This window comes from Lepisma saccharinum, chromosome 4 (genome assembly GCF_977018435.1).
Source record: "Lepisma saccharinum chromosome 4, izLepSacc3.1, whole genome shotgun sequence".
NCBI lineage: Eukaryota > Metazoa > Arthropoda > Insecta > Zygentoma > Lepismatidae > Lepisma > Lepisma saccharinum.
Genome location: NC_139232.1, coordinates 101,644,340 through 101,671,217, shown reverse-complemented (window position 1 = coordinate 101,671,217; position 26,878 = coordinate 101,644,340). Strand labels below are relative to the sequence as shown.

At 36.6% G+C, this 26,878-nt stretch overlaps 1 protein-coding gene across 1 annotated transcript; it reads right to left on the bottom strand.

Annotated features, from left to right (window-relative positions):
- Positions 1-279: 279 nt before the first annotated feature.
- LOC145987290 (putative fatty acyl-CoA reductase CG5065) lies at positions 280-25,375 on the bottom strand. The gene is made up of 9 exons (XM_083121807.1): positions 25,344-25,375; positions 21,701-21,959; positions 20,460-20,708; positions 13,579-13,724; positions 12,418-12,527; positions 7,855-8,047; positions 4,107-4,349; positions 2,002-2,262; positions 280-912 (listed from the first exon to the last, which is right to left on the bottom strand). The coding sequence occupies exons 2-9, from the start codon at positions 21,911-21,913 to the stop codon at positions 798-800; spliced, it is 1,530 nt and encodes a 509-aa protein (XP_082977933.1). The 5' UTR covers positions 21,914-21,959; positions 25,344-25,375; the 3' UTR covers positions 280-797.
- Positions 25,376-26,878: the final 1,503 nt, after the last annotated feature.

Sequence of the window (26,878 nt, the reverse complement as noted above, 5' to 3'; positions counted from 1 at the left end):
ATAAATATGCATGTAAAAAGTGATCGATGCCGAGAAGTTTGCTTTCACAAATATTTCCCTTAACTATAACTACCTACATTATACAGGGTGACCCAATTTAAACCGCATTTCGCTTGAATATTTTACAGCAAGTGTAGAGCTACTAGCCAACCCGTATAAAGCAGCTAGGAAGAACAATGGAGCAGACACTATTAAAGGACAAATACAACTTTTAATTTAATTTACAGGATTAGCACAGATTTACACTCGTCTCTTAAGAACTCTACACAAAGCTGCTGAAACATTTATTGCTTCTTCAATCTACACTACATATAATATTATATTTCTACTGAAATATCAGACAATGTTCTAAATATCGAAATTGTTCTCATTTTCCATCCTGAAGAATAACCAACATAATTAATATCCATTCAGTCACACAGTGCAACTGATATTGGTTAGAAATGTTACATGCTTCATACATATTGGAAGGAGGCTCTTAGTGGTTAGTATCAGTAAAGGTAGAAAGTAACTTTATATAACAACCTGAATATGTTTAACAATACTTTTCCCAGCATCATCCGTGTTCATTTTTCAATATATTTGCACTTAAAGTGTAAATAGCAGTGTAAAATTTATAAAAAATGTATTCATGTTTTTTCAAGTAGCAAATTATTCATAGAGATAACTGCCATTCTTAACAAGTTGTAATCGTTATCTCTTGTCCTTTAAAAGCAAATATAAATTGGCTGTAATATACCCATTTTCTCTTCATTCTTTTGCAAAAGTAAAACATCACTTCATTTGATAAAGAAAACTTATTTCCTTCCGATCATTGACTTGTTTCCAACCAATCTTGTAAGGAGTGGCTTCATACACCTGTATCCCATGTAGAGCAAACGGTTTTTCACAGTAATGAGTGGATAAAATAACCTGTAAAAGAAAAGAGCCATGTTGGATTTTATGCACCAGTTTTGTTTAGGAGTTAGGTTTAAAAAGCTAATCAATCTAAGGACTTCATCTTCTTTTAACATTTCTACATTTATAACTTGTATGACAATTGTTGTTCTCTATCTGTTGGTGTTGAGGAAGTCATTTTCTAATAATTTCAAGTTAAAACAAAGAACATTTCAACGGATAAAATAATTTTAGAATATCCAAACTTTAAAGTTATTGAAAATATTTTACAAGCTTTAAGAATATATATGAAACAATATAGGCTACCTGGCCAGTCATTGCATTGTGAGAAAGTGGTGTACATATTAGTGGTCTACAAAGTCAGGAGACTTAGATTCGACTCTTGGACAGGCATGGATGTGTCACTGTGATTATTCCATCAACTATTTAATCAATTCACCAATTCATCCTCGTCGTCAATATTAACCTAGTTAGAAAGGTACAAAAACGAAAAATAGCCAACAATAGACAAAAAGTTGATATATATTATTCAATAGCGTGGAAATTGACGCATTAGTCAGGCCATTGCAAATAAAATTTAAAACGTTTCAAATTGTTGTCTTACGTGTTCTTAATGCATTGCATTTTAAACTTGATAGTAAGATGATATTTGGTACAGAGTGTCTAACCCTATATGTAAAACACCAATTCTGTTGACGGTCTGCCCATAGTGATGTACCATGTATTATCCTAAGAAATAAATAAAACAATCATAGACTCACATTCAGTATAATCCGCCGTGGGGTTCGTGTTGTGTGCTGTCCTTGTGTGTTTGTGATTATCCTTTCATCCATTCCATCTTATCACTATCATCCTCATTTTCGCGATTAGCCAAAAGTGACAGAAAAGCGAAGTAAAATATACTAAACCAACCGATCAAAACAAACATGGCAAATTAAATACACTATAGGTGTAATCAGTTGCGTGTCCATAATTTTCAAGAGGGGGATACAGGAAAGGGGGTTGATGTCTCATTGTTTAGGAATTCTGGGCGTAAGGGGAGTTGTGACAACCCACCCCCTCCTGGGCTGAATGTAATCTTCAGAAACCAGTCTGAAGACTTACCAGTGTTTGTGACGTTTACTTGATTCCACTTCCTTGTTAGGATATTCTTTCAGCAAATACTTGATGCTTCCTTGAATGTAGGACCTCATGTACAGATGCCACTGAATTTCACTGAAGTTGAAGTTGAATAATGCTCTATCAACTTCATTCATGGAGGATCTTAGTTGGTCCAAGTTTTGAGCATCGAAGCACCAGCTGTGGGTCGTGAAGTAAGCCAATTGGGCGGCAATGTCATGTATTCTCTTAACAACGGGAAATAGCCTGAAAAAGAAAAAATGAACGGGAACTTATTTTGAAATTACAACAAAAACTCGTTCATCCGAATTTGATGGGGCCTCATCCGTTAGAATATACCAAATTTCATATAATTCAGAATACAAGGAGGTCCATAAGTATGGAAACACCCATTTAAAACAAAATCTGATGGTGAAACGTCAAGCGACCAATATGGCGGCCATTGTGAAGTCCGCCATCTTGGATTCGACTTACTTTTTTAATGTGGAAGGTGGGCATGTAATATATCAAAATAGGCTTGAATTTCAAGAGATAGACGTTAGTATAATTCACTTTCATGTAACTTTAATTTTAACTTAATCGTGTAACTTATGAGCCATTCGGTTTTAAACAGCTTTGGGATTGAAGCACACCAATGTGTTTTTCATAAAATTCTTCTAGCCCATTTTCATGTGTCACATGTCCACCTTTCCATTTAAGAAAATGAAGTTGAATCCAAGGTGGCGGACTTCAAAAGGTATTTGCAATAGCAGGTAGGGGTAGGCTGGGGAGGGGGTGAAGGTTAGGGTGCCATGTGAAGAGGGTGACAATCAATGGAAACAAAGCCAGAGTATGCGATGGAGAAATTTACACTTGACAGAGGTAAGGAGATGCTACTCGATCTTGGATTCCATTGAACATTTTCCTTTTTTCCCATTTTTCTTTTAATTCTTCTCCAGGGTTATACATTTGTTAAGGAACTTAAAAAAGTCATCTACCTGAAAATTATGTAAGATCAGCTTACTTTGCTTTGTTTCAAAGCATTATTTTATATGGAAATATATTATATGAAAATAAAAATTATTTGTTCAAATTTAGCATTAAATAACAGGAAATTCGTGTGTGCTGTTCTAAAATGGGATATTTCTCATGCCTTCACATTATACCTAGGAATGGGAACCTGTGAAGTAATATATATATATATGGGAGGCTGAATTTTGTACCCCCCAAATGAAAAACGTTCCTGCGCCACTGGATATGTCCCCTGAAGATTGTGTTTCTTTAAATGTAGGGCTTGGTTTGACCTTTTTATGAGGCGACACAATAACAAAATCACACTCCACAAGCCTCTCATTCTCGAGAGTAAACGGGATCAACAAAGAAGCCATATACAAGTTTTTTGACATGCTGGAAGATGAGTATGAGAAGCACTCTTTTAGTGCTGATCGTGAATACAATGTCTACGAAACCGGCGTCAGTGTCGTCCAAACCAAGATACGACATGTAGTTGGACTAAAAGGTAAACGTCAAGTAGGTGCCATCACAGCAGCAGAGCCAGGTTCCCTTGTCATATGCTGCATGGGCGCTGCTAAAACTTTTATACCACCAATGATGATCTTCCCCAGAAAGAACTGGACTGACACTCTAATGAAAGGAGCGCCACCTGGAGCAATCGGAAAATGCCATCCTTCTGGTTGGATACAAACGGAGCTCTACTTACCATTCTAATTTTATAAAATAATGTTCTTGTGTAATAGAAACCTAATGTAACATAAAATAATTGCCAAGCGTTTTATTCTTTTATTCGAAACATTTGATTTACCATAATTTTAAGGTGTTTCCGCATTACCCACACTTTTTGAAGTTTTCAAAAAATGTAGTAAAAGCACAAAATATTTCTTTATTTATTACATACGTACGTTTTGCATTTATTAGTATTAGTTTCATATTCAAAACATTATATAGTAATTTTTCAAGCTAAAACAACAACAAACAAGTTTTTTATATGCCAAAAACAAAGTGAACTTCCACATTTGCACCCCCTCCTCTATATATTTTAACTTGGAATATCACAGCGATCTTTCAAATTGTATTTTTCAGATATTACTTACCGTTCTTTTCTCCCCAGAATCATTAAGGTGGTATCTACAACTAACGCTGGGACCACCTCTACCAACAAAGCAAATGTCTTGTGTAACCATTTGTTACCAATAAGTAAGGTGCGTCCAGGATACCATCCAGATATACGTGCTGGGAATTCCCAAGAATATTTGTCTGTTGTTCGTACTAGTTGTTTCATAGTAACAGGACTTACATGCCCGGACGAGCAATTGTACACCACCAACGCTCCGTTCCTGAAATGAAAATCAAAATGCCAGTGTTGAGTGTGACAACAAATTGCTTACGCCAGAAATCAATGGATCAGCCTGCATAAAACACCGATCCATAATTGTTTGAATTTTGGTTTTTAGGGATGTGACGAAGCTGAAAATTCACCGATGCCGATGTACTCACCGATATTTTTTGGAACCGATACCGATGCCGATATTTAACCGATTCCGATACATAAGGTTATTAAACGGAAATGGGATGTTATTTTCAGCTGACAAAAATAAATTTGCTATGTACATTTCTATTGCATATCATATATATATACATATATATTCTCAAGAGATGCGAATGTACATTTGCATCTACAAAAGGTGGTTATGTGAACCTTTAAGAAGAACATGGATTCTCAAGAGATTTAACATTAGTACACAAGCAGCTCTTTGAAATGCAAAATGAATTCCTGTTCTTAATGTTGGAAATTTACTGCTGCCAGATTCAACTTCAGAAACACGAGTTTTGGAAGCACTTCAGGAAGTAACCTACTTCTTCTCTTATCGCAAATCTGTTCATCAACACTGAACACTCAATCACTGAATACTGATGCAGCAGGTATGCTCAAGTATTTTCTCAGCACTTGCTCAGGTTTGAATACTCACTTTTGAATTTCCAATACAACAGCAGATCCTGGTTCAGCAATGTACTGTTTTATTTCCGATTTTGAGTTATGTTGATCCTTTGAATGAGAGTTTGCAATAATTTTATTACAAAAACTATACAATAATGATGAATCATAACGTAATTTTCAATAAATCTTACAAAACTAAAATATAAAACTTATTAGAAGGTAAAACTCTAGTATAACCTGTACCGGTTTAAATATCGGATTTTTGCCGATGCCGATATGTCAGTTTCTGCCGATTTTCATACATCTGTAATCGGCTTCGGCACATCCCTAATTTTTATGTCCACTTTTATGCACAGAAAGGCTAATGGGACTGGACCTACAGTTTAAAGTGGTATCCTAACCACTATCGGGTATCGATCCCGGAACCTCTTGATTACAAGGCGACTACGTTACCACTGCGCCATCGGGGAGGCATACCATAATTGTTGAATTCCGTATGTGTTAAATTAACTGGGGATTTTGGGATTTTGCGATATGGGATTTTGGGTAAGGTGGAACAGAAAAAATGGAATCATATGTGATGCTAGCTAGTGTCGGAAGGCAGGAGACAAGGGGGCCTCGACCTCCGAATAATCCAGAAAAAAATAATAATTACTGAACATATTTAGTGCAAAAGTATTTTTGCTTTGTGGGACGAGCGCCATCCCATTGATAGAATCAAGTATTAAGAGGATAACGATAACAGGAAAAGCATGCATTGCATCGGTGTCGCCAGATATTTTTGTAGGTGAGTTTCAGGCATTCATAAAACTTGTATAGTAGAAATAATAATAATAATCATTATTATTATTACTATTATTTCTACTATTAAATTATTATTATCTTGGTTTAACTATTATAAAGTAATAAAGTAAACCAATGTTGTTCCAAATTTATTAATAATTATTATTATTGTTGTATTCATGGGGACATTTTTCCACTCAATTAACCAGACGAGTGAATATCCATCAGAACTATTTTTCATTATATTCTTACATTTCATACAGTTAGTATACTGAAATGCATAGTTATTATATTTTATTAACTTTTACATATTTCGTCGAAGTACAACATTTAAGAGTTAGAGGAGTTAGTCATAAAATTAATGTTGTTTGACCTCTCACATAAAACTCTGATTTCTGAGATTTTGAAAACTTTAATCTTCGGTTTAAGCTGTAGAATATGAAAACATAACCTGATTCCTGTATTTTATAACTCAATTTTATCGTTCTAACTCAACTTTAACTTTAAATATTCTGTTCGAAAACTAACTAACTGAACTTCTTTCTGTTATTACCAATACAAATAACAAGCTCTCTTTTTTTTTAAACTTGAAATGAATGATTCCAATTTCCAGTGGGGGAGGTGGGTTGATGGACCTATTCAACCCCCTCCAGACGTTCATGATGCATTGTACTTTCTTTTCAGAAAGGAATTAATTAAAAATATTGTTATTATAAGAATTAATGAAAAAATATCAAAATATCATAAAAATTACATAATCAATCATTAATTCTTTAGTGTTGTACTGAATTCTTGTTTTTCGCTCATTCTTACTTTATTTTGAAACACATATCGCTACTAGTTCTTTTCTATTTTAACAACAAATTAATTATTATTTTATGGAATCAACATTAATATTAAATTAACTCAGTCTCTTTGTGTAATAATATAATGTTAAGTATAGCGACCGTGTATTTCGCAAACTGTTAGCTACTCAAAATAATTTGTAAAATGTAAAGTAGAGATGGTTAAGTGGAAGAATAGGTTTGTGCCTTAACTTCGCCATCTGAAACAAGAAATAAATAAATAAACCAAAAACTACCCAAATTAAACCTCTGGAAACATTTCAAGTTATCTTAATGACATTGTGTTTTGTATTGTTTCAAGTTATGCTAATTGCTGAATATTTGTTTGTCATTAGAGATAATAATGCAAATGCTGAGAGAGTATTTTCATTAATGTAGTGATGAGAGAGAGAAATTTCTCCCAGAGTTTGTGAAAGGATTGGTACTGCTTCAGTATAATTTCAAAGAGTTAAGAGATCCATAAGTATACTTTGACTAAATCTGAAATTTTAAGAAAAATTCGCTCCTCCGAGAAATATGGCTGAAAACACGTGTGGTAATAAATGTATTGTTTATTACTGATTACAAGTTTGGGAATTTTGTGTGTAAGAAAAAATATTTAAAAATAAATATTATTACTATTGAAAATGTGTCAATTTTTACAATATTTACTAACATGTTCTAGTAATTTGTATGATTTACTGCGAATGATTTGTGTCCTACATTTTGAGATAGGAAGTCCGGTAGAGAAAGTCTGTAATTCACTTCCTACTTCTTATACTCATTTCTTATGCACCCCTGGTGACATATCTGGAGTTAAGATTTGGGGGTCGCGTGTTAAAATTGTACATTTACTTGTAGAAGTTGTAAAATAACGTTGTCATTTACCGCGATAATTCTCCATATGGCGTGTTCTGTAGTGATGAAACATTGTTCGTCGGTTACGTGCTAAAAACTAGGAATTGCTTATTGAAAGTGGTCATTGGCCCACAAACTATTCACGGAAGGTTAGGTTAGGTTCAGTTAGGTTAGGCAAGCATAGTTATAACATTTCGTTCGTAAAACTACACATATACACCTATATAAAAAAAATTCAAACGGCTATTTTTCAAATTTCCAGACGTTACCCCCGGTTTTTTACAACATATTCGTGATTAGGAGGTCAAAATTAGTTAGTATACCGATACCGAAAATTAGCAAAATTGGAGACTTTCTCTATATTGTCAATTCGCTCCGGAAGTCCTACTTTTCCCTTATAGCGATCTGATAATCCTATTCCAAAGGCGGGTTGATTACCTTTGTCTTGCTGTGTTCCAACTGACAGCGATAATTGCGTTAGCAACGAAGTCCACAGGCACCAGGTCAAGCAATACGTCATTTCCGGAATGCAACGAATGAATGAACCCTTTTCCGATGGCAGCCAAGACACCAGTTCCTCCATGTGCACCTTGAACCCAACCAGGTACAGGTTCTGCGTTGGAGGCTGAAACTGCAGGCATAAAAATTAGCTTATTCATAATCTTTATATATATATATATATATATATGTATATATATACACACAACAACAACAACAACAACAACAACAACCTGATGACCTATTCCAGAAATTAAAATACAGAAGGGAAATGCATATTATAAAACCAGGGGAAAATCAAGACGACGAGTTTCCAAAGCACACACTAGTGTTTTTCGAATAATCTTTTACATGTTCAGCTGCAAGAGCGTGGAATGAACTTCCTCCTTCCATGACGTCCCTCACTAATCGCAACAACTTCAGACAAACTCAAAAACCTATTGTTAAATGAACAATATCTGTCTTCCAGCAGTAGCTCTCACTTCTGAACTAACTTCCTAAGAACAAGTATTCTCCTTATGCTTCTATACTTTCCCATTGCATGTTGAAAACCCTTGACTATATTTTGTCTTTCTAGTGTATTAAAACTATTTATACATTTTTATATAATCATGTGTGTCCTAGTGTTATAGTCCTACCTATATGTTACCAAGCACAATAGTCTCTATTAATTTTTGTATCCTTTGTGTACTTTTATTTTTTCCCTTATTTTTTGTGTGTGTGTAAGCGAGCCTTTACTCTCACTTTTGTGTTTATTCTTTTTGTTTGTCTTCTCTCTTTTTTCCTTTTGTTATTTGTATTTATTATGTAGGTAACTGGGGGGAATAACGCCTATTGAGGTAATAACGCCAGGTGGCTATATCTCGAAAAGTTTAAAGTGAAGTCGATAGGTGGCATATGCGGTGTGTGCGTTACTAGCAAGTAAGTCACGTGATTCCTTTGTTCTGACGTCGCGCCATTCTTCCCAGTGTGAGTTAGCTGTTTGTGGTGAAAGCTGCTATTCGGAGACGCTGATGTAAATTGAGAAGGTAAGTTCTTAGTGTGCAGAAGTTTCTTGCTCACGTTAGAGGTTCGCGCTCTGTATTATTCTTGTACGTGGGTCGTTATGTTTTCAAAACATACTACTAACTAATTCTCTTTGTTTTGAGGAAGAAGCAAAATGCATTCCGAAAGAGGAACTTGCGTATTATGGGTAATAGCGCCAACTTCAATTTGGGGTAACAACGCCAACTTTGCTATTGTGTTTATTGTTAATATGAGATATCTTCAACAAGGGAACTTATTGTTTGCTTTCGGTTTGTGTTTTAGATGCCACGGAAGCACGCTTACAGTTAAAGTTATAGATTTCAAGAGATAAAAAAATGTATCAGTACTGTAGAAAATAAATAAACGTGGAAAATAGAATCTGTTTTTGTGTATTATATACATTTCCATTTACTATATGTTTATGTTAATATAATATACTATACGTTGCATGTTATGGCATTTTCTAAATAGTTGTAGAATGAATAATGCTTCAAGTGTGTATAAAGTGAGTAATTACCATTTATCTATTTTATTAGGACATTCTTATAGTATGGCGTTATTACTCCTACACATGTGGCGTTGTGGCTATGTGGGAAAAAACGCCAAAACGCACCTTCTTAGAAAAAAGCTCTCAGAAAATTTACTATTTGAAATAAAGATACCATATTTTTTTGTTGCTAGAGAAAAAATGCATCTATTGCCTTATCCAGTTTTTACATTGCCAGATGTTTTTTATAATGCCAGGAAAAATCGAAGAAGCTTAGCATGGCGTTATTCCCCCCAGTTACCTTAGTATATGTATCCATTGGGGTTAGGTGGCACAACAGCCACAGGCTGAACCTCGCCCTTGAATAATGGATAATTAAATTGAATTGAATTGTATTGATTTTTAAATAGGGTTGTGTGCATCACCACCCACACAAAAGTCTTCAAGAAGGAGTACGGGGTAAAATCGAAAACTTATGTCTTTATGTGGGGTGTAAAAAGGAAACCTTCGTTTTGCAGGAGAGAAGAAGAAGATATATGAAATAAGCTGAAGAGAATGCGAGAAAGGAAAGGAACAATAACATCGTTTCTAAACCTACAGGGCACTACCCATTGCTGAGTCTCGAGGGAGCATTTGGTGGGACGCGAAGTCGGGCTTCAAACTGTGTCTTAAAAACCTATTACATTGTTGTACGTAGTCTAAACTCTAAAATTTCTGTTATTCGCGCTCTCCTATTGCATATTAGACACATTAGTTTTGTGAATTAAAAAAAAAATGTTTTCAATTTCAGCATATGTGTTTAGTTAGATGTTAGACTAGAGTAAATTAGTCTTTTAAATTACTATTTACTTTTCTAGAATGAAGTATGTGTAATTCGTTGAAGCAAACGTGAAAGAGGTCTTCTTAAAGTGCTCGATGTAAGCAAAAAAATGATTATAAACTGGGTACACACCCCTAGAAGTAATTCTGCCGGCGCCCATGCTTATGGTCCCATGAAGTGTAATGAGCTTCAAGGTGGGTCCCGGACGGAAAAAGGTTGAGAATCACTGAACAATAACGTAGAGAGATAGATAAACTTTATCTGATAAAGAGAGAGAGAGAGAGAGAGAGAGAGGGAGAAGTGGGACGGAGAGGTAAAGAGAAAAGGAAATATTAAGGCGACACACACACAGGCAGAGAGATAGATACAAATCAAGAAGCGAGAGAAAGGGGTGGAGGAGGGAGAAATAAATCAAGAAGTGAGAGAAACAGAGATAAATCAAGAGGAGAGAGAGATTAAAGATAAGCAAGAAGAGGACAGAAAAAGAAGGAGAAGGAAACGAATGTGTCGAAGGCATGGAGAGGAAGAAATAAATCAAGAATCGAGAGAGAGACAGGGAGAGACAGAGAGAGAGAGAATAAATATAAGCAAGAATGTAACAGAAAAAAGAACGAGAAAGAAAGAAACGGGACGAAAGCAGAGAGAGATGGGGAAGAAGAGAATATAAATGAAGAAACGAGAGATTCAGAGGAAAGAAGTGAGAGATAGAGACAGAAAAAACAGAGAAAGAGAGTTGGGAAAATAAGGAAGAGAAGAACAGGGAAAGATTTAGTGCATTGAAGAAGTGAGAGAAAGAAAGAGAAATAAAGAAGTGCGAGTGAGAGAGAGAGAGAGAGAGAGAAAGAGAAATAAACAAGAATGGGCAGAGTAAGAAACGGGAATAAAGAAGAGAATCAGAGACAAGGAGAGAGAAATGAAGAAGCGAGAGGGGAGAGAGGGGGGGGGTAACGAACAAAATGAGGCAGAGGGAAAACAGTTCACCTTATTAATCAACTTAGCTTTCAAAGTTTGTGCTGGAAAAGCGTTCTTGTCGCTTATACAAATCAGTCATGTACGAAGACACTCGTTCCGTGGGGGCATTAGTTCCAGGTAAACAAATCCCAATATTTTAAGAAAATTGAAATATGGCACATTTTTTTACATCGATCAATCAATATATTTAATCCGTTTATTGTCCATGAGTTCATTTTAGAATATACATAATTGCTTTACATTTAAATTATCGTTATACGCGTATATTAACCCCATTATTTCACAGAAGTTGTATTTAGAACAAAATGAACGAAAATACTTTCCCTTTAGAATTGCATGTTGCATTTTCTTAAGATTGTTAACAAACTATATCCCACTCGAATATGTGGATTGGCCACCAAACTCATGAAGTTTATTGAAAATTGAACTTTAAATTATATAAAGTTTTGTATAATATATTTCTTTCCATATTATATTTTTGGATATTTTTGACATTGAAATGTGAAATAATTACTACCAAATAATGCCAACAGTAGAGAAGGCGTATTGTTGCAGTAATGCTATGCTGATAAGCCATTGTCACAAGAAAGGGACATTTTGGCTTCCTGTTTTACGTTAAAGAAAATCAGCCCAGAGACAGGAAACGGGACGTTTGGTCACCGTAACCTGGTGTAGTGAATATAGGAAATGTTAAGTTGGCAACAGTGGAGACTGTTCCTCATGCCCATAACGGACAAATCAAACATAGCGTAGCTGTTTATGTGGCTAAGAATAGAGCATCACAACTAGCCCACTCATGTTTATTCCTGCTATTGTTATAATCACGTGAATAAGTTAGGCAGGCCATGTTTGGTACTATTAGCATAAAGTTGCTAAAGCTGTCTCCGTAGTTTGTTTCGGTACACTTTACCTTTAAACATGCGCCACAGCAAGAAATCAAGGGATAACAGATCAGGCGACCTCGGTGGCCAAAGTCCTTCGACATGACATTATCAGGGGAAAACGACGCATCTCGCGTATTGCAGTGCCACTCGTGCCCGATACGAACAACAGTCTTGCCGCCTACGGCCTTGTTTTCTCACACTCTCCCGTCCATCTCCCCCGATTTTTTTGTTCAGTACTTATCCCCTTTCTAAAATTATACGAAAAACTCCGGGGCAATGACGTGTGGGACGCTCTGTATTTCACAATAACTTACCAATGGATGGTCTCACAATAGCCACAGGAAGTTCCTTGGAAGAATTCGATACCAATTTTTCTGACAATGCTTTAGTGTACGCATATGTGTTTGGATGCTTGCATAGCAAGCTGAAATAAAAGAAAACTAACATTACCACCATACGTAAGTTAAATTACATATATAGCTTCAGTATTATGTCTTGATCATCCCCTTACATTGTAAATTGTCAATTACAGTATTTAGAATAGGAGCAAATCCATGAAGTGATCCTGCACTTGGATTGCACAAAATGAAATCATAAGCAAAAAATTAAATTCTCATAAACAATTCGACGAATTATTTACGTAATTCAGATATACAAAGATAAAATAATACACGAGAAAGTAAATGTTTTAAAACTAATTTAGTGATTATAAAATTCAGATAGGTACACAGATGAAATCATACATAAAAATTATTTATAATAGGACCACTTTGTATGGATTGACTCCTTTTCACAATTTTGTGTAAAATGGCACATAATAAAAATATCGTTTTATACACCACATATTATTTAATTTTATACAATTACTGAAAATTATTTACAACACGTTTCGTTGATAGATGTACGTACGTGCAATCTATTAGCATAATAAGCAAATTAACTACATATATTTCATATATTTTTTTACTTTCACTAGGTTACAGTCATTATACCTTTGACGAATGAAGTGATGATATATGCAGTGCAGGGCTATCTATTTAGTGTTTACTTACTTTTCATGAGAGCTGATTGAGTTTTTGAGTTATATTCTCATTACTTGAGTGTTTTAGATTTAATAGAATTTTAATTACAACGCAGCGTAATACTCTGTTAAAAAACACTTCTATTTGTTGTAACACTTATTTGTACAAACGAAATAAAGAGCTTTGCGAATTTGAATATTGTAACGAAAAAATTAAATTAAAATGAAGCTAATTTTTCAAGCTTTATTAGTACCACTATTTCAAAGATATTTTGGGAGCGCACCCTAGATTTAATTCATGTTATGACAATGAAATATTCGGAATATAAATAAAAATATAGAAAATATATTCTGAGAATACTATTCTCAGAATCATACCCACAATTTCCTAACATTATGGTGCAAGGAAGTAATACATGAAACAATTTCTCTACAGCTAAATATATGGACTTACCGCGGAGCTAAATCTTGTAGGAAGTCTTCCTTCATATGTCGTGTCATTGCAAGCATGAATTCTGGATCAATGTTCGTTTCGTAGATGATTTCTTTAATGTGATTTGTTTCGCAGTTTGCATAAAGTGTGGATACATGGACAAAAACCTAGAAGGAAATAGCTTTCAATAATCTCAAGCAATCTACAATCATTGAATTTCTTAGGTGGATTGTATTTAATTGCACTAATTTCCTGTTTTATTGTGTGTGAACAGGCTTCTTTGTTTTTTATATATTGATATGTGCATAATATCGGTAACACTAGACCTCCTCAATGGCATGCTAACTAATGGTATTCTAAGCAAGGGGTCCCGAGTTCGATCCCCAATTGAAGGATTGCAGAGTGATTCGGATTCCACTTTAAACTGTAGGGCAAGTTCCGATTAGCCTATCTGAGAATAAAAGTGGGCTTAAAACAAAACAGCGGTAACTTTATATCGCGTCAATATTCATTCTTCTTCCAACTCCTTTTTAGGAATTGTGTTTCCGTGACAATCTGTTTACAATTCTTCTCCATTTATGCTGACCTTCTGCATCTCTTACTAAAAAAATTTCTCAGTATTGTTCAATAAATATGTTTAATTTGGTGCAACCATTTAATTGATAACACTAGTCAACAACCATTTTGCAACATCAAAGGTAACATCTGTTCTTAACTAATTCGGATGTGCTGATTTCAGATCTGCAACTGAAATTTTGTATCACGTAACATTTCAGAGATACACGTGACGTCATATCCGGCACAACGTGGATACATTATTTACATTTGGATTCCAATTTATATGATTTTGGGCAACAATGAAAATAAATTTTGCAACAATGTATAAACAAACACACTTATAAAAAGATTTGTTTCTTTTTCTGGCTCTGTTTCCATTGTTGACGTTCAAAAAGGCTGCTTCTCCCTCCCCCAGAATAAGTTACTGATAAGATAAGGGAGAATGAACTACAGACTGAAGGGAGTGTGATTTAATGAGTTCAGTATTACGTGCTTTGAGGTAGAGAAGTTGTGTTGAAGTTACTTGGGTGATATTGCAATGAAGAAAAACCGACGTGGTTGTGTAAATTTACCAAACAATTTCTGCTATGTGTGCGGGCAGCACACTTTAAAAAGTCAACGCCGAATGTTGACAGAAACGTTGAAACAAGCATATTATAGCTACTTCGGGTGCAATGTTGGTGACCAAGACAAAGTGTGGGCTCCCCATGTGTGCTGTGTGACATGTTATTCAACTCTTGTGAGGTGGTTTCGTGGAGACAAAACCCGTGCTATGGCATTTGCGGTGCCAATGGTTTGGCTTGAACCGAGTAGCCATGCTGAGGACTGTTACTTCTGCCTAACAAGCATAGCGGGACATTCTAAATTAACAAAATCCAGTATTGTGTACCCCAATATTCCTTCCGCTATGAGACCCATACCACATGGACCTGAACTCCCAATCCCTAGCCCACCCTCACATTTAGAGGAATCTTTTGCAGAAGAAGAAGAGCCACCCATCCCGTCCACTTCCAATGATCCAAGCTATTTTCCACAACCAGAGATGGAACCACTCCTTGTCGACCAGTCCAGACTGAATGACTTGGTTAGAGATATGTATCTAACTAAGCAGCAGGCTGAGGTGCTTGGATCTCGACTTCAACAGTGGAATCTGCTGGCTTCCGGAACTAGAATTGCCCATTTCAGAAAGAGACATGAACAGTTTTCAGGCTACTTTGAAATGAAAAATTCCCTCTGTGTATGTACAAATTTAGACGGTTTAATGGATAAGCTTGGGTTGGAGCACATTCCTGAGGAATGGAAACTGTTTATAGACTCGTCCAAAAGTAGCCTGAAAGCAGTGTTGTTACGCAATAGCAACCAAAAACCATCCATACCAGTCGCACATTCTGTTGAGATGAAGGAAACATATGACAGTATGTCTGTCTTGTTAAATATGATTCAATATAATAAGTACTGCTGCCAGATTTGTGGCGATTTAAAGGTCATTGCCATATTAATGGGACTCCAAGGTGGGTTTACAAAGTATTGTTGTTTCCTTTGCTTGTGGGACAGTAGGGCTACAGAATCGCACTACACTGTGAAAAACTGGCCTCCGAGAGAAACCTATATACCAGGGCAACAAAATGTGAAGTATGCTCCATTAGTTAATTCTAACAACATATTGCTTCCTCCTTTGCATATCAAATTAGGCCTCATGAAGAATTTTGTAAAGGCCATGGACAAAGATGGAGATGGTTTTGCATACCTCAGGAGCTTCTTCCCAAAACTAAGTGATGCTAAAGTGAAAGAGGGAATATTCGTTGGCCCCCAAATTCGGAAACTGTTGAGAGATCACAACTTTGATAGGAAGTTAAGTGTCAAAGAACTAGCTGCCTGGAAGGCTTTTAGTGCAGTGGTGAATGGATTTCTGGGCAATACTAAAGCACCAAATATACTCAATTAGTTCTGGAACCGCTTGATTCTTATGCAAAGCTTGGATGTCGAATGTCGCTCAAAATCCACTTTCTCCACTCCCACCTGGATTTTTCCCCAAAGAACTTAGGAGCCGTCAGTGATGAACAAGGGTAACGATTCCATCAAGACATTCGCACAATGGAGCAAAGATATCAAGGTAGATGGGATCCTCACATGATGGGCAATTACTGCTGGTTCCTAGTTAGAGATAGTGATAAACATTACAAGAGGAGGAAATAAGGGTAAGTGCATCCATTGTGATAGCTGTATATTGTGTATATTACATATATACACGTACACATTAGGGATGGCCAGATCCGGATCCTGGCGGATCCGAAATCCGGATCCGGTTGGTTCCGGATCCTAAGGATCCGGATCCTAAAATTTTTCGGATCCGGATCCGTGGATCCGGAATTTTCAGATCCGGATCCGCAGATCCGGAATTTTCAGATCCGGATCCGGATCCGCGGATCCGGAATTTTCAGATCCGGATCCAGAACTTTCGGATCCGGATCCAGAATTTTCGGATCCGGATCCACAACTTTCGGATCCGGATCCACAACTTTCGGATCCGGATCCAGAACTTTCGGATCCGGATCCAGAACTTTCGGATCCGGATCCAAAACTTTCGGATCCGGATCCGGTACTTTCAGATCCGGATCCGGTACTTTTGGATCCTGATCCGGAATTTTCGGATCCGGATCCGTTTTGCCATCCCACATGCGCTTCTTTGGAAAGTAAGAATGTGCTTATAACATATTGTTACCTGCTAATATACATATATATATAATATACATAAACACATATATATATAGTGTGTGTGCGCGCGTGCGCGATTTGTAATTAATTAATACACTTACAATGGAGGTCTAAGTCTCCCCCTCCGATTTCCATGAAACTTGCATGAAACTTGCAGGGCCCAAATGAAGAAATACGTGTTTTCTTGTTTCGGCAAGAAATTTGTTCTAGGGGGCAACCTCCTCTCAAATGTCAAGATGAGGACAAATTGAAGTGGGGATCTGACCCCTGTGTTCCCCTCCGATTTCCATGAAACTTGCAGGACCCAAATGAAGAAATACGTGTTTTCTTGTTTCGGCAAGAAATTTGTTCTAGGGGGCAACCTCCTCTCAAATGTCAAGATGAGGACAAATTGAAGTGGGGATCTGACCCCTGTGTTCCCCTCCGATTTCCATGAAACTTGCTGGGCCCAAATGAAGAAATACGTATTTTCTTGTTTCGGCAAGAAATTTGTTCTAGAGGGCAACCTCCTCTCAAATGTCAAGATGAGGACAAATTGAAGTGGGGATCTGACCCCTGTGTTCCCCTCCGATTTCCATGAAACTTGCAGGGCCCAAATGAAGAAATACGTGTTTTCTTCTTTCAGCAAGAAATTTGTTCTAGGGGGCAACCTCCTCTCAAATGTCAAGATGAGGACAAATTGAAGTGGGGATCTGACCCCTGTGTTCCCCTCCGATTTCCATGAAACTTGCAGGGCCCAAATGAAGAAATACGTGTTTTCTTGTTTCGGCAAGAAATTTGTTCTAGGGGACACTTCAATTTGTCCTCATCTTGACATTTGAGAGGAGGTTGCCCCCTAGAACAACTTTTTGCCGAAACAAAAAAACACGTATTTCTTCATTTGGGCCCGTTTATACACACACCTTCCAAGTTTCATGGAAATCGGAGGGGGACACAGGGGTCAGATCCCCACTTCAATTTGTCCTCATCTTGACAATTGAGTGGGTTTCGCCCTGTAAAACAGTTTTTTAGCTGAAACAAAAAAAAAAAAACACGTATTTCTTCCTTTGGGCCCCACTATACACCTGCCAAGTTTCATGGAAATCGGAGGGGGACACATAACTCAAATGCCCACTTAAATTTGTCCTCATATTGACATTTGAGGGGGAGGGTTGCCCCCTAAAACGTTTTTAGCCGAAACAAAAAAAACATGCATTTCTTCATTTGGGCCCGTTTATACACACACCTGCCAAGTATCATGGAAATCGGAGGGGGACACAGGGGTCCGATCCTCATTTCAATTTGTCCTCATCTTGACATTTGAGTGGGTTTTGCCCCCTAAAACCGTTTTTTAGGTGAAACATAAAAACACGTATTTCTTCCATTGGGCCCCACTATACACCTGCCAAGTTTTATGGAAATCGGAGGGACACAGGGGTCAGATCCTTACTTCAATTTGTCCTCATCTTGACATTTGAGGGGGTTTTGCCCCCTAAAACAGTTTTTTAGCTGAAACAAAAAAACACGTATTTCTTCATTGGGCCCGTTTATGCACACACCTGCCAAGTATCATGGAAATCGGAGGGGGACACAGGGGTCAGATCCTCACTTCAATTTGTCCTCATCTTGACATTTGAGGGGGTTTTGCCCCCTAAAACTGATTTTTAGCTGAAACAAAAAAACACGTATTTCTTCCATTGGGCCCCACTATACACCTGCCAAGTATCATGGAAATCGGAGGGGGACACAGGGATCAGATCCTCACTTCAATTTGTCTTCATCTTGACATTTGAGGGGGTTTTGCCCCCTAAAACCGTTTTTTAGCTGAAACAAAAAAAACACGTAATTCTTCCTTTGGGCACCACTATACTGCCAAGTTTCATGGAAATCGGAGGGGGACACTTAGATAACCTCCCTTGTTAGTCTTACACTTTGTAATTATTTAACACTGCATATATTATAATGTTTTATTTTAATTTGTAGAACTGTTAGAACAATTGTATAATTTTTGTATAACATTTCTATCTTGTTATATGTGTTAAAGGTTTCATCCTGGAATGGAATGTCTCACATTTATGTGTGTTTTCATTTCCAATACATTCGAATGAATACATATTCGTTTCAATGGCATTTACAAAATCACCTCTGACATGTGTGCACGAGTGTGTTAGCCGATGCGTAGCAAAGTATTGTAGGAACAACACTTGAAAAAAATTCTTGTAGAACTAACGAAAAATTTCTTTGTAATCGAAGATCATAATACCCTTTAAGGTGTGGTAATATTATAATGGGATTGAGATACGAAACTCTCGGATCCGTATCCGGATTTTCGAATCCGGATCTAGATCCGAATCTTTCGGACCCGGATCCGGATCCAAAATTTTCGGATCCGGAACTCTCGGATCCGGATCCGCGGATCCGGAACTCTCGGATCCGGATCCAGATCCGGAACTTTCGGATCCGGATCCAGATCCGAAACTTTCAGATCCGGATCCGGATCCGGATTTTTCGGATCCGGATCCGTTTGGCCATCCCTAGTACACATATGTGTGCGTGTTTGTACCTTGATCTTTTTTACATCTTATTGATGATATTTACTCATACAAGTGTAATAACTGCATTCGTAACCTAGTTAAAAATACAAGTCACGTAATATATTTTCGTCACCTTCACTACAATCCTCTTTACCAGTGTAACACAAAAACGTTACGTGTTACGACATTTTTACTATCATTTTCGTGTTCAGGAGGTTCGATTTAGTTAAACTGACCCTTTTTTTCCCGTGTTGCAGAAAAAAAGTTTAAATTTGTTGACTAGTGTAATCTATCTCTTGATGATCTTTCCCCTGCTTTGCGGTGGAGTATAATTTCTAAAAACTAGTTACATCACAACACAACACATGTCGAAAGAATTGTGTAATTTCGTGTTGGTAAGTTGTCTACAGCAGTAATCCTCAAGCACCGGGCCCTGGCATCAATCATACCGAGCTGACTGAGGTTCCCCTGAATCAGCTTTCTCGAACCAATATCATTAAAGTGAATTAATAATATTATAAGTTTTTCTAGTGTATAATCATCTATTTCCCAATTAGTATTAAATTGTAATATTTCGCTGTTCAAAATGTAACATGACAATGAAAATCAGCGCAATGATGTTGATCCGAGGTAACAGCAATATTTAATTATATCCAGTGGTTATCAATCAATTTAAACCTAATTTTATAATTGTCAACAAGCCTAGGCATAATCGAAATACTACTCTTTATTATTGTGTCATAATTTACTTATTAATATTTAATTTGAAGGGTATATGTTAATTAATGCATAAGGTTAAAGAAATTAAAAATGTATTGGCGAGTAAAATTGTTACGATTAGGTGATCGACTTTAAAAAAAGGAATTTGTCGGGTTGGTGTCTCAGGAATGTTGAGAACCACTAGTTTATAGCCTGTTCCAAGTATCCAGATTATTTAAAACAATTTAACTCTATAACAAGCCAATTCATTTGGTAAATCCTTTTAGAATGGCTACAGCATCTTTCAGACTCTAATTCAAATCAACAATTTCTCCATGTCTTTTGCGATCTTCACCAGCTTCTATATTACTTATGTAGGTTTTGTGAGCCTCTTCATAGATCTGAAACAACATTTACCTCCAGTTTCTCTATTTTTCGGGAGAGCTTCAGAAGCTCATATGTTCCGTGGAGATTCGTGGCTACAGCTTCCTTCAAACTCTCGTCCATCCTGACCGATGCAGCGCAGTGAAGCACCACAGACACATTGTTCTGCAGAACCCTCCTGTCCCTCTCACTCAAGCCCAGTCCTGGGCTGCACAGGTCCGCTCTTATTGGTATCACCTTGCTCAGCACCTCTGGATGAGATGTCCTCAACGTTTCAAACAACTGGAATTACATCAGAATGTCTGTCAACGTTCAGGATAAACCAACAGTGAGAGATCAGGAAATGCAGATGTAGTTTGAAGAACGTGATAAGGTGGAAAGACCACAGATAAACCATGAATTGATAGGTTTGATAAGGATCAGTGGAAGAACAGAAACCATTGGAAGACACTGGTCGACGAGATAAGGACTTGTGACTGCCGTGAGGCATTGAATGTCTTAAAACATGTCGATACTACTTTCAACACCCACAAAACTTGATACCTTAGACATTTCCTTGTAACGTCAAAGCACATGCGTTGTACTTTGACAAACTGTGGGACTTTTGGCAACAGATTTGTAGCAGACGCTCTAGTTCGTTGAATCTTTTGACAGTAGGTGTAGTGCAGGTGTAGCAAAACTGTTTTGAACCAAATAGACGCTCTACGCAAGAGTGACGGTGTTAAAGATTCAACAAATACCTGCCTGCTGCTTTCAACATTCAGTGATTGGCGTGACCACACTGTTCACCCTGCACAACACTCTAGAACGTAGTGCAAACGGTGCAGCATCAAATACACTACAGAGTATACTGGCACAGCGCTCTACGAAGTCATGGATCCCGGGTTCGAATCCCGGTCTAGGCTTGGGCTATATTTATGAGTGTTCCTTCATAAATCTCGTCATGTCATTACTCATCCTCGTATTCCAGATTAGACAAAGGTGGCAAAGGTTAAATAATCAAAACCAATCCATTAACCAAATACACTATGTATTTGATACTAAATTTAACTTTACACCGCCCCTACATATTACAAATTTTGATTTTCTCTTTGGTACCTATGATCGACGGTACTTATTTGTACCATTCCATCTCTTATAAATATAAAGTATGGCTTTAATTTGTAAATTTGTCCAAAGAAATTCGGTAATTCTTTCAGACAGATTCTGTTTACTTTCAAAACGTCGTTGGATTGAAACTGAAATTCAAGTCGCGAGATTGCCAGAATGCTTACCTCACAGCTGAGCATTTTCAGAAGTCTCTCTTGATAGTCCACATTCCTCTTGGGTCTGACGGCCACGTAGATGTTGCCAACTGGACAGGATCTCAGCAACTTCTCCAGAACCACTTTGCCCAGGAACCCCGAAGCACCCGTCAGCAGGACGTCACGGCCTCTGTAGAACTCTGCCACCTCGCTTCCACAAGAGTCGTAACTGATTGTAGCCATGTTTGTGGTCCTACCCTCAGAACAAATGCAGAACTTCCATCAATCACTGAAAGTTGAAATGTACAAATCATTGATATGCTCTGTTTGGAAAAAAATACAAAGATCGATAAATCAATAAATGAATAATTGAGAAGGAACTTTCACGGTATGCAAAATGCACAGCTACCGTAATTTCACTTACTTGCGTCATCGTGTTTGAACCCAGTTAACTTTTATTAAAATTATGAATTAGAATAAAATTTTAAAATTTTAACTTGCTTGTTAGTTCTGAAATAATATCGTTCGAGTTCAAACTCTAGAAATGTGAATTATTTATATTTAGTTTTTTAAAAAAAATATCAAAATATTTGAATGTGTGTACTCACAACAGCTAGTTCAATCCTCGAAACTTTCCTTCTGCCTAGCTTTGAAGCACGTAACTCTCTGTACGATAAAGCATTAAAATGCTGACCACGGCAAACTTTTATAGTATAAAAAATATAGATGAAAGGGTCTAAATATGGGCCCCCCATTTTATGTTGTCATTTTCCGAGGAAAAATAATAATATATTTAGCATCTACCTTTAAAATGCATATCTATGAAATATATACTTAAATGTAATAGCATGCCAAAGTATAAAAGGTCTCCATTTTTCTTTAAAAAGCAATTTCCAAAAAATGATAAAATGATGTATTTCAAAATTGTGGTCTAAATATGGGCTAGTTGTGGCAAAATCACAAAAAGCAATTAAATTTTTTTTAAAAAAACAGTCATTTATCGCTACAACATTATGAAATTCATATTTATGAATAATTTGTTGTTTTGAAAATCATTCGGAATGGGAAAAATCAAAATTAAGAAAAACATCCAAATATTTGTTGAAAATGTGATCTCAACATTAGACCTCATTTCATAGCCCATATTTAGACCATCACGCTATTTTTCTTCTTCAATTTATTTTCGCTCTCTGTGCTACATATTTCACAAACAAATCATGGCATTATAAAAGCCCACATTTGTTTTATATACCGCTAATATCATAACCTATACAAAGCAGCATGAAAATTCAGAAAACGCTGAATTAAAACATACCTGCAAGAAGTTTTCGGAGGTCGCAATTCTATAACAGCGTCCAAGGCCGAAACTAACCACAACTTGGCAGAACAGTGAAGTAAAATAAACTAAATCAATCAATTAAATACATCAGCCACAGCATATAAAGTTTGCTTTCAGCTTGCGTCCTGCTCTGATAAGCTAAGCGGGTCTGAACATGAACATCCATTTTCAAAAGTGGGATCATTGATCACTACACAATGCACTCAATCAGGGAATCGAACCCGGGAGCCGTTGGTTAAAAGGCAACAGAGGAGTTCGTTGTGCTTTTATTTATCTACTAGATTATGTTCTCCTCGAAGCCGATTTCGCATCTCTTTCTCTTTACAGGTCTTAGATCATTAACAGAGATTGGTTCATTTGGTTTATTTGACTTCGTTTTTCGCCACATTTTGCAATCACAATTCAACACTTACGCCCAGGATGGGATTCGAAAACCAGGACCTCTTGCTTTAGTTTGATTTGTTAATGCCACTTTGTGCACAGATATGCTGATGGGGTCTGGATCTACAGTTTGAACTGGGATCCGAACCACTATGCAATGTGCCTCCACCGAGTATAGATCTCATGGCCCCTTGATTACAAGGCAACGACGTTACACCTAAGTCATCAGAGAGCTCTCAGGACCCCTGGTGACCCATGTGTTAACCACTCTGCTACTGAGGCTGGCGGTTCATTTATATCGACCTTGAGTTATGTTCAAATGATGAGAGAACTCTCTCGTACGATTACGTTATATTTGTACAGAATTTTTCTTGTGGGTGGGTGTAAGATCATTTTTGAGGGGTATTTTTGTGAATTTTGTGCCAATATGACCATAAATTGAGCCTTTGTGAAGAATTTTAAGAGGTATTCCAGAAAATTCGACGGGGGAGGGGGGGGGGGGGTTATTAGACGATGTGTGATTAAATCACTGGTGCTTTGCAGATGGTAGGATATCCTTTAACAGTTCCTGGCCAGTGATCACACACTTCAAAAATTCCCATTAGAACTTCATGTACAATTTTTGTAACAATCTGTAAATAAATTGTCTTGGTGAAATACACTATTAGAATGAGCTAGCAGCTCGAAAAGAAGTTCCTGTACATTTAGTTATTTTAGAGTAAGAATAATAATTATAATGCAAATTAAATTTGAGTATATCCTGATCAATTACACTTAAATTTGTTAGTATGTGATGCAAAACTCAATTACATGTTGGTTTAAAAACTATTTATGTTCAACCAGTGCAAGGTATGTAATTTAAGAATTTGTGAATCTAAGTGATTGATCATGTCGATTACATGGATGTTAAACGTGTAACTACTAATAAAATATGTTGATTATGCTTTGTATATCCACACATATGTTGTCGGAATTGTGCAGTTTCAAGTGTAACGATCACGTGCTTACTTTCTAGCAACAGAAAAAATATTCAGTTACTACTTCAGTAATATATTATGTTAAATTTTTAGAATTATGGAAAACATTATGTGAAATAAATTCCATCAATAAAGTTTTCACAAATCAATTGTGGATAATTTTGTACCTTTGTACTAAATGTAAGCAAGGGATGTTATATTCTCCGTTTGAAGAACAATTCAGTCAAAAACTAAGACCTTTATGATCATTGTGATGTAGCTAATGTACTATATTAAAGAAATATGTATATGTACAGGCATTTAAGGTTTCTGGAAAATGTAAAAGAAAAAATCTGTAGTCAAGTTACTGAAGTAAAACATTACTAAGTAAAGAATAATGATTTGTACTCTTAGACTTAGACGTCCTTGCTTTATTTCACATAATTTCGTCATTTGCGAAAGAATACTTTTGACTTACAGAATTTGTACCACAGAATTGTTCTCGTCTCTTAAAAACTTTATACAAAACTGCTAAAACATTTATTGCTTTTTCCATCTTCACAGTATATAATATTATATTATATTATATATCAATGGCCTAGATGTGGAAATCGTTCTAATTTTCAACTTGAACAATAATCAACATAATTAATACCCATTCAGTCACCAGAGGCGTATCTAGAAGATAAATTGGGGGCTGGTCCAGCCAGAGGTACCCATTTCCCAATGCCAATGCCATGCCCCTCAGATCATGTCATAAGCCCCATGAAGTATTTATTACGACAGTGTGTCTACTACTATCCTATTAAAAAGTAATAATAATAGTTATAACAATAATAAGAACAACTACTAAACATGAAGTGAATCATATTTTTCTAGAAATCGTGTTTCACACATTGACAAGTAGTGTTTTTAACTGCCTGGCATATAATGCAATATATTGATTTTAGTATTTAACCACTGCATGTATTATTCTGCCAAGAAAAACTTTACTTACTGTACCAGAACAGTTTCTCACGACGGAGTTCGATATGGAGGAAGATGCTTCTAAATTTACAGTATGACTGGCACAGTGCCTTTTGCATTCCTTTTGAGTATTGTTGATTTATTCATGATTGCATTTGCACACCATAATATCTGCCATTCATACCATAGCCTTGACCTAATGAATTTTCCATGTCAAGACCAAGTTTGTGACATTGTTCAAGAATAACTGACGTCAGATTTCCAGCTGACATATCACTACGCAGTGTGAAACTTAAAAACTTTAAAGAGGATATTATTTTCAGAATCCACAATCCATGCACACAGAGAAAATGTGTCTATACCTGCTGCATCATGTGGCTCATCGGGGTCCTTCCACATCAAATCAACGCACAAAACTTTAGTTTTGTCACACACCATCTCCGATCTTGATCAAATTTGGTGGACACCCTTCCCTTATGGTTCAAAGAAACCCCCTATTTTTTTTTCACTCTATCTCAAACGGTCTTCATTTTACAGCAGATTGAAATGTCATTAAATCAGTGTTGTCCGTCACTCTTGAGACACTCGACACAATATACCCTTGCTTACATTTTATTTCTTTTCTCCTTAACCAATGACCAGATCTCTTTGAAATTTTACATATAGTTCAACGAAACAATGAGGATTTCAGAAAAAAATACATCAGCACTTAAATAGTTCTCACAAATGCCTATAAAAGGACTAAAAATGGACTTGTAGCCTAATTTTTGTGGTGGGAAAACTAGGTTACGAAAATCTGAATTTTCATCATGTGGGTATGATGAAACCAAAATATTTTGATGTTAAAAATCATTGCAAAGACATGCTCTTTCTCTACCAAAAATAAATTGTTTGGATTTTTTATTCCTTCTTACGAAAATGTTACGTTTTTTGGACATTGCCTAAAATTTCAGGGTCAATCCGTACTAAATGGTCCAGCACTGGTCGCTCGACCATTTTTAATTTTTTTATTTGTTTGTCGTTGTAACCCCTGTACAATGGTAGTTCAAATTATTAATCTAAAACTAGACTTCGTTTGAAAATGGCGGCCATTTTTGTTTCATGACTTGCAACATTTTTGGCCTATGCAGACAGTTGCGATAATTATGATAACTCAGCTAAGAAAAATTATAGAAATCTGGGGTAAAAAACATTGTTCTCAGTACATTTCAGGGTACCAGTGCGATCTTCACCGAACACCTCTCACTCGTTTATTTCGTCATTTTTAACATTCGTACTTACCTATTCTGCATTGCGAAAGATTCTTTAAGATGGTAGTTTGCTTTTTTCACGAAAATAATTTCAATTTCTCACATTAACAGTAATTATTGTTCTTCGTTTTCTCGCTTCCGTAACACACAATATGGCGGGTACTGCTTGAGTCGCGTCGTGGATCATGTGGGTATGCAGTGTTTCCAACCTTCGTAACTGAAAAATACCTGAATAGCGCCCACAAACCATTGACGGATAGCCCAAAAAACCATTGACAGAGAGCCCCAAAAACCATTGACGGATAGCCCCGAAAAC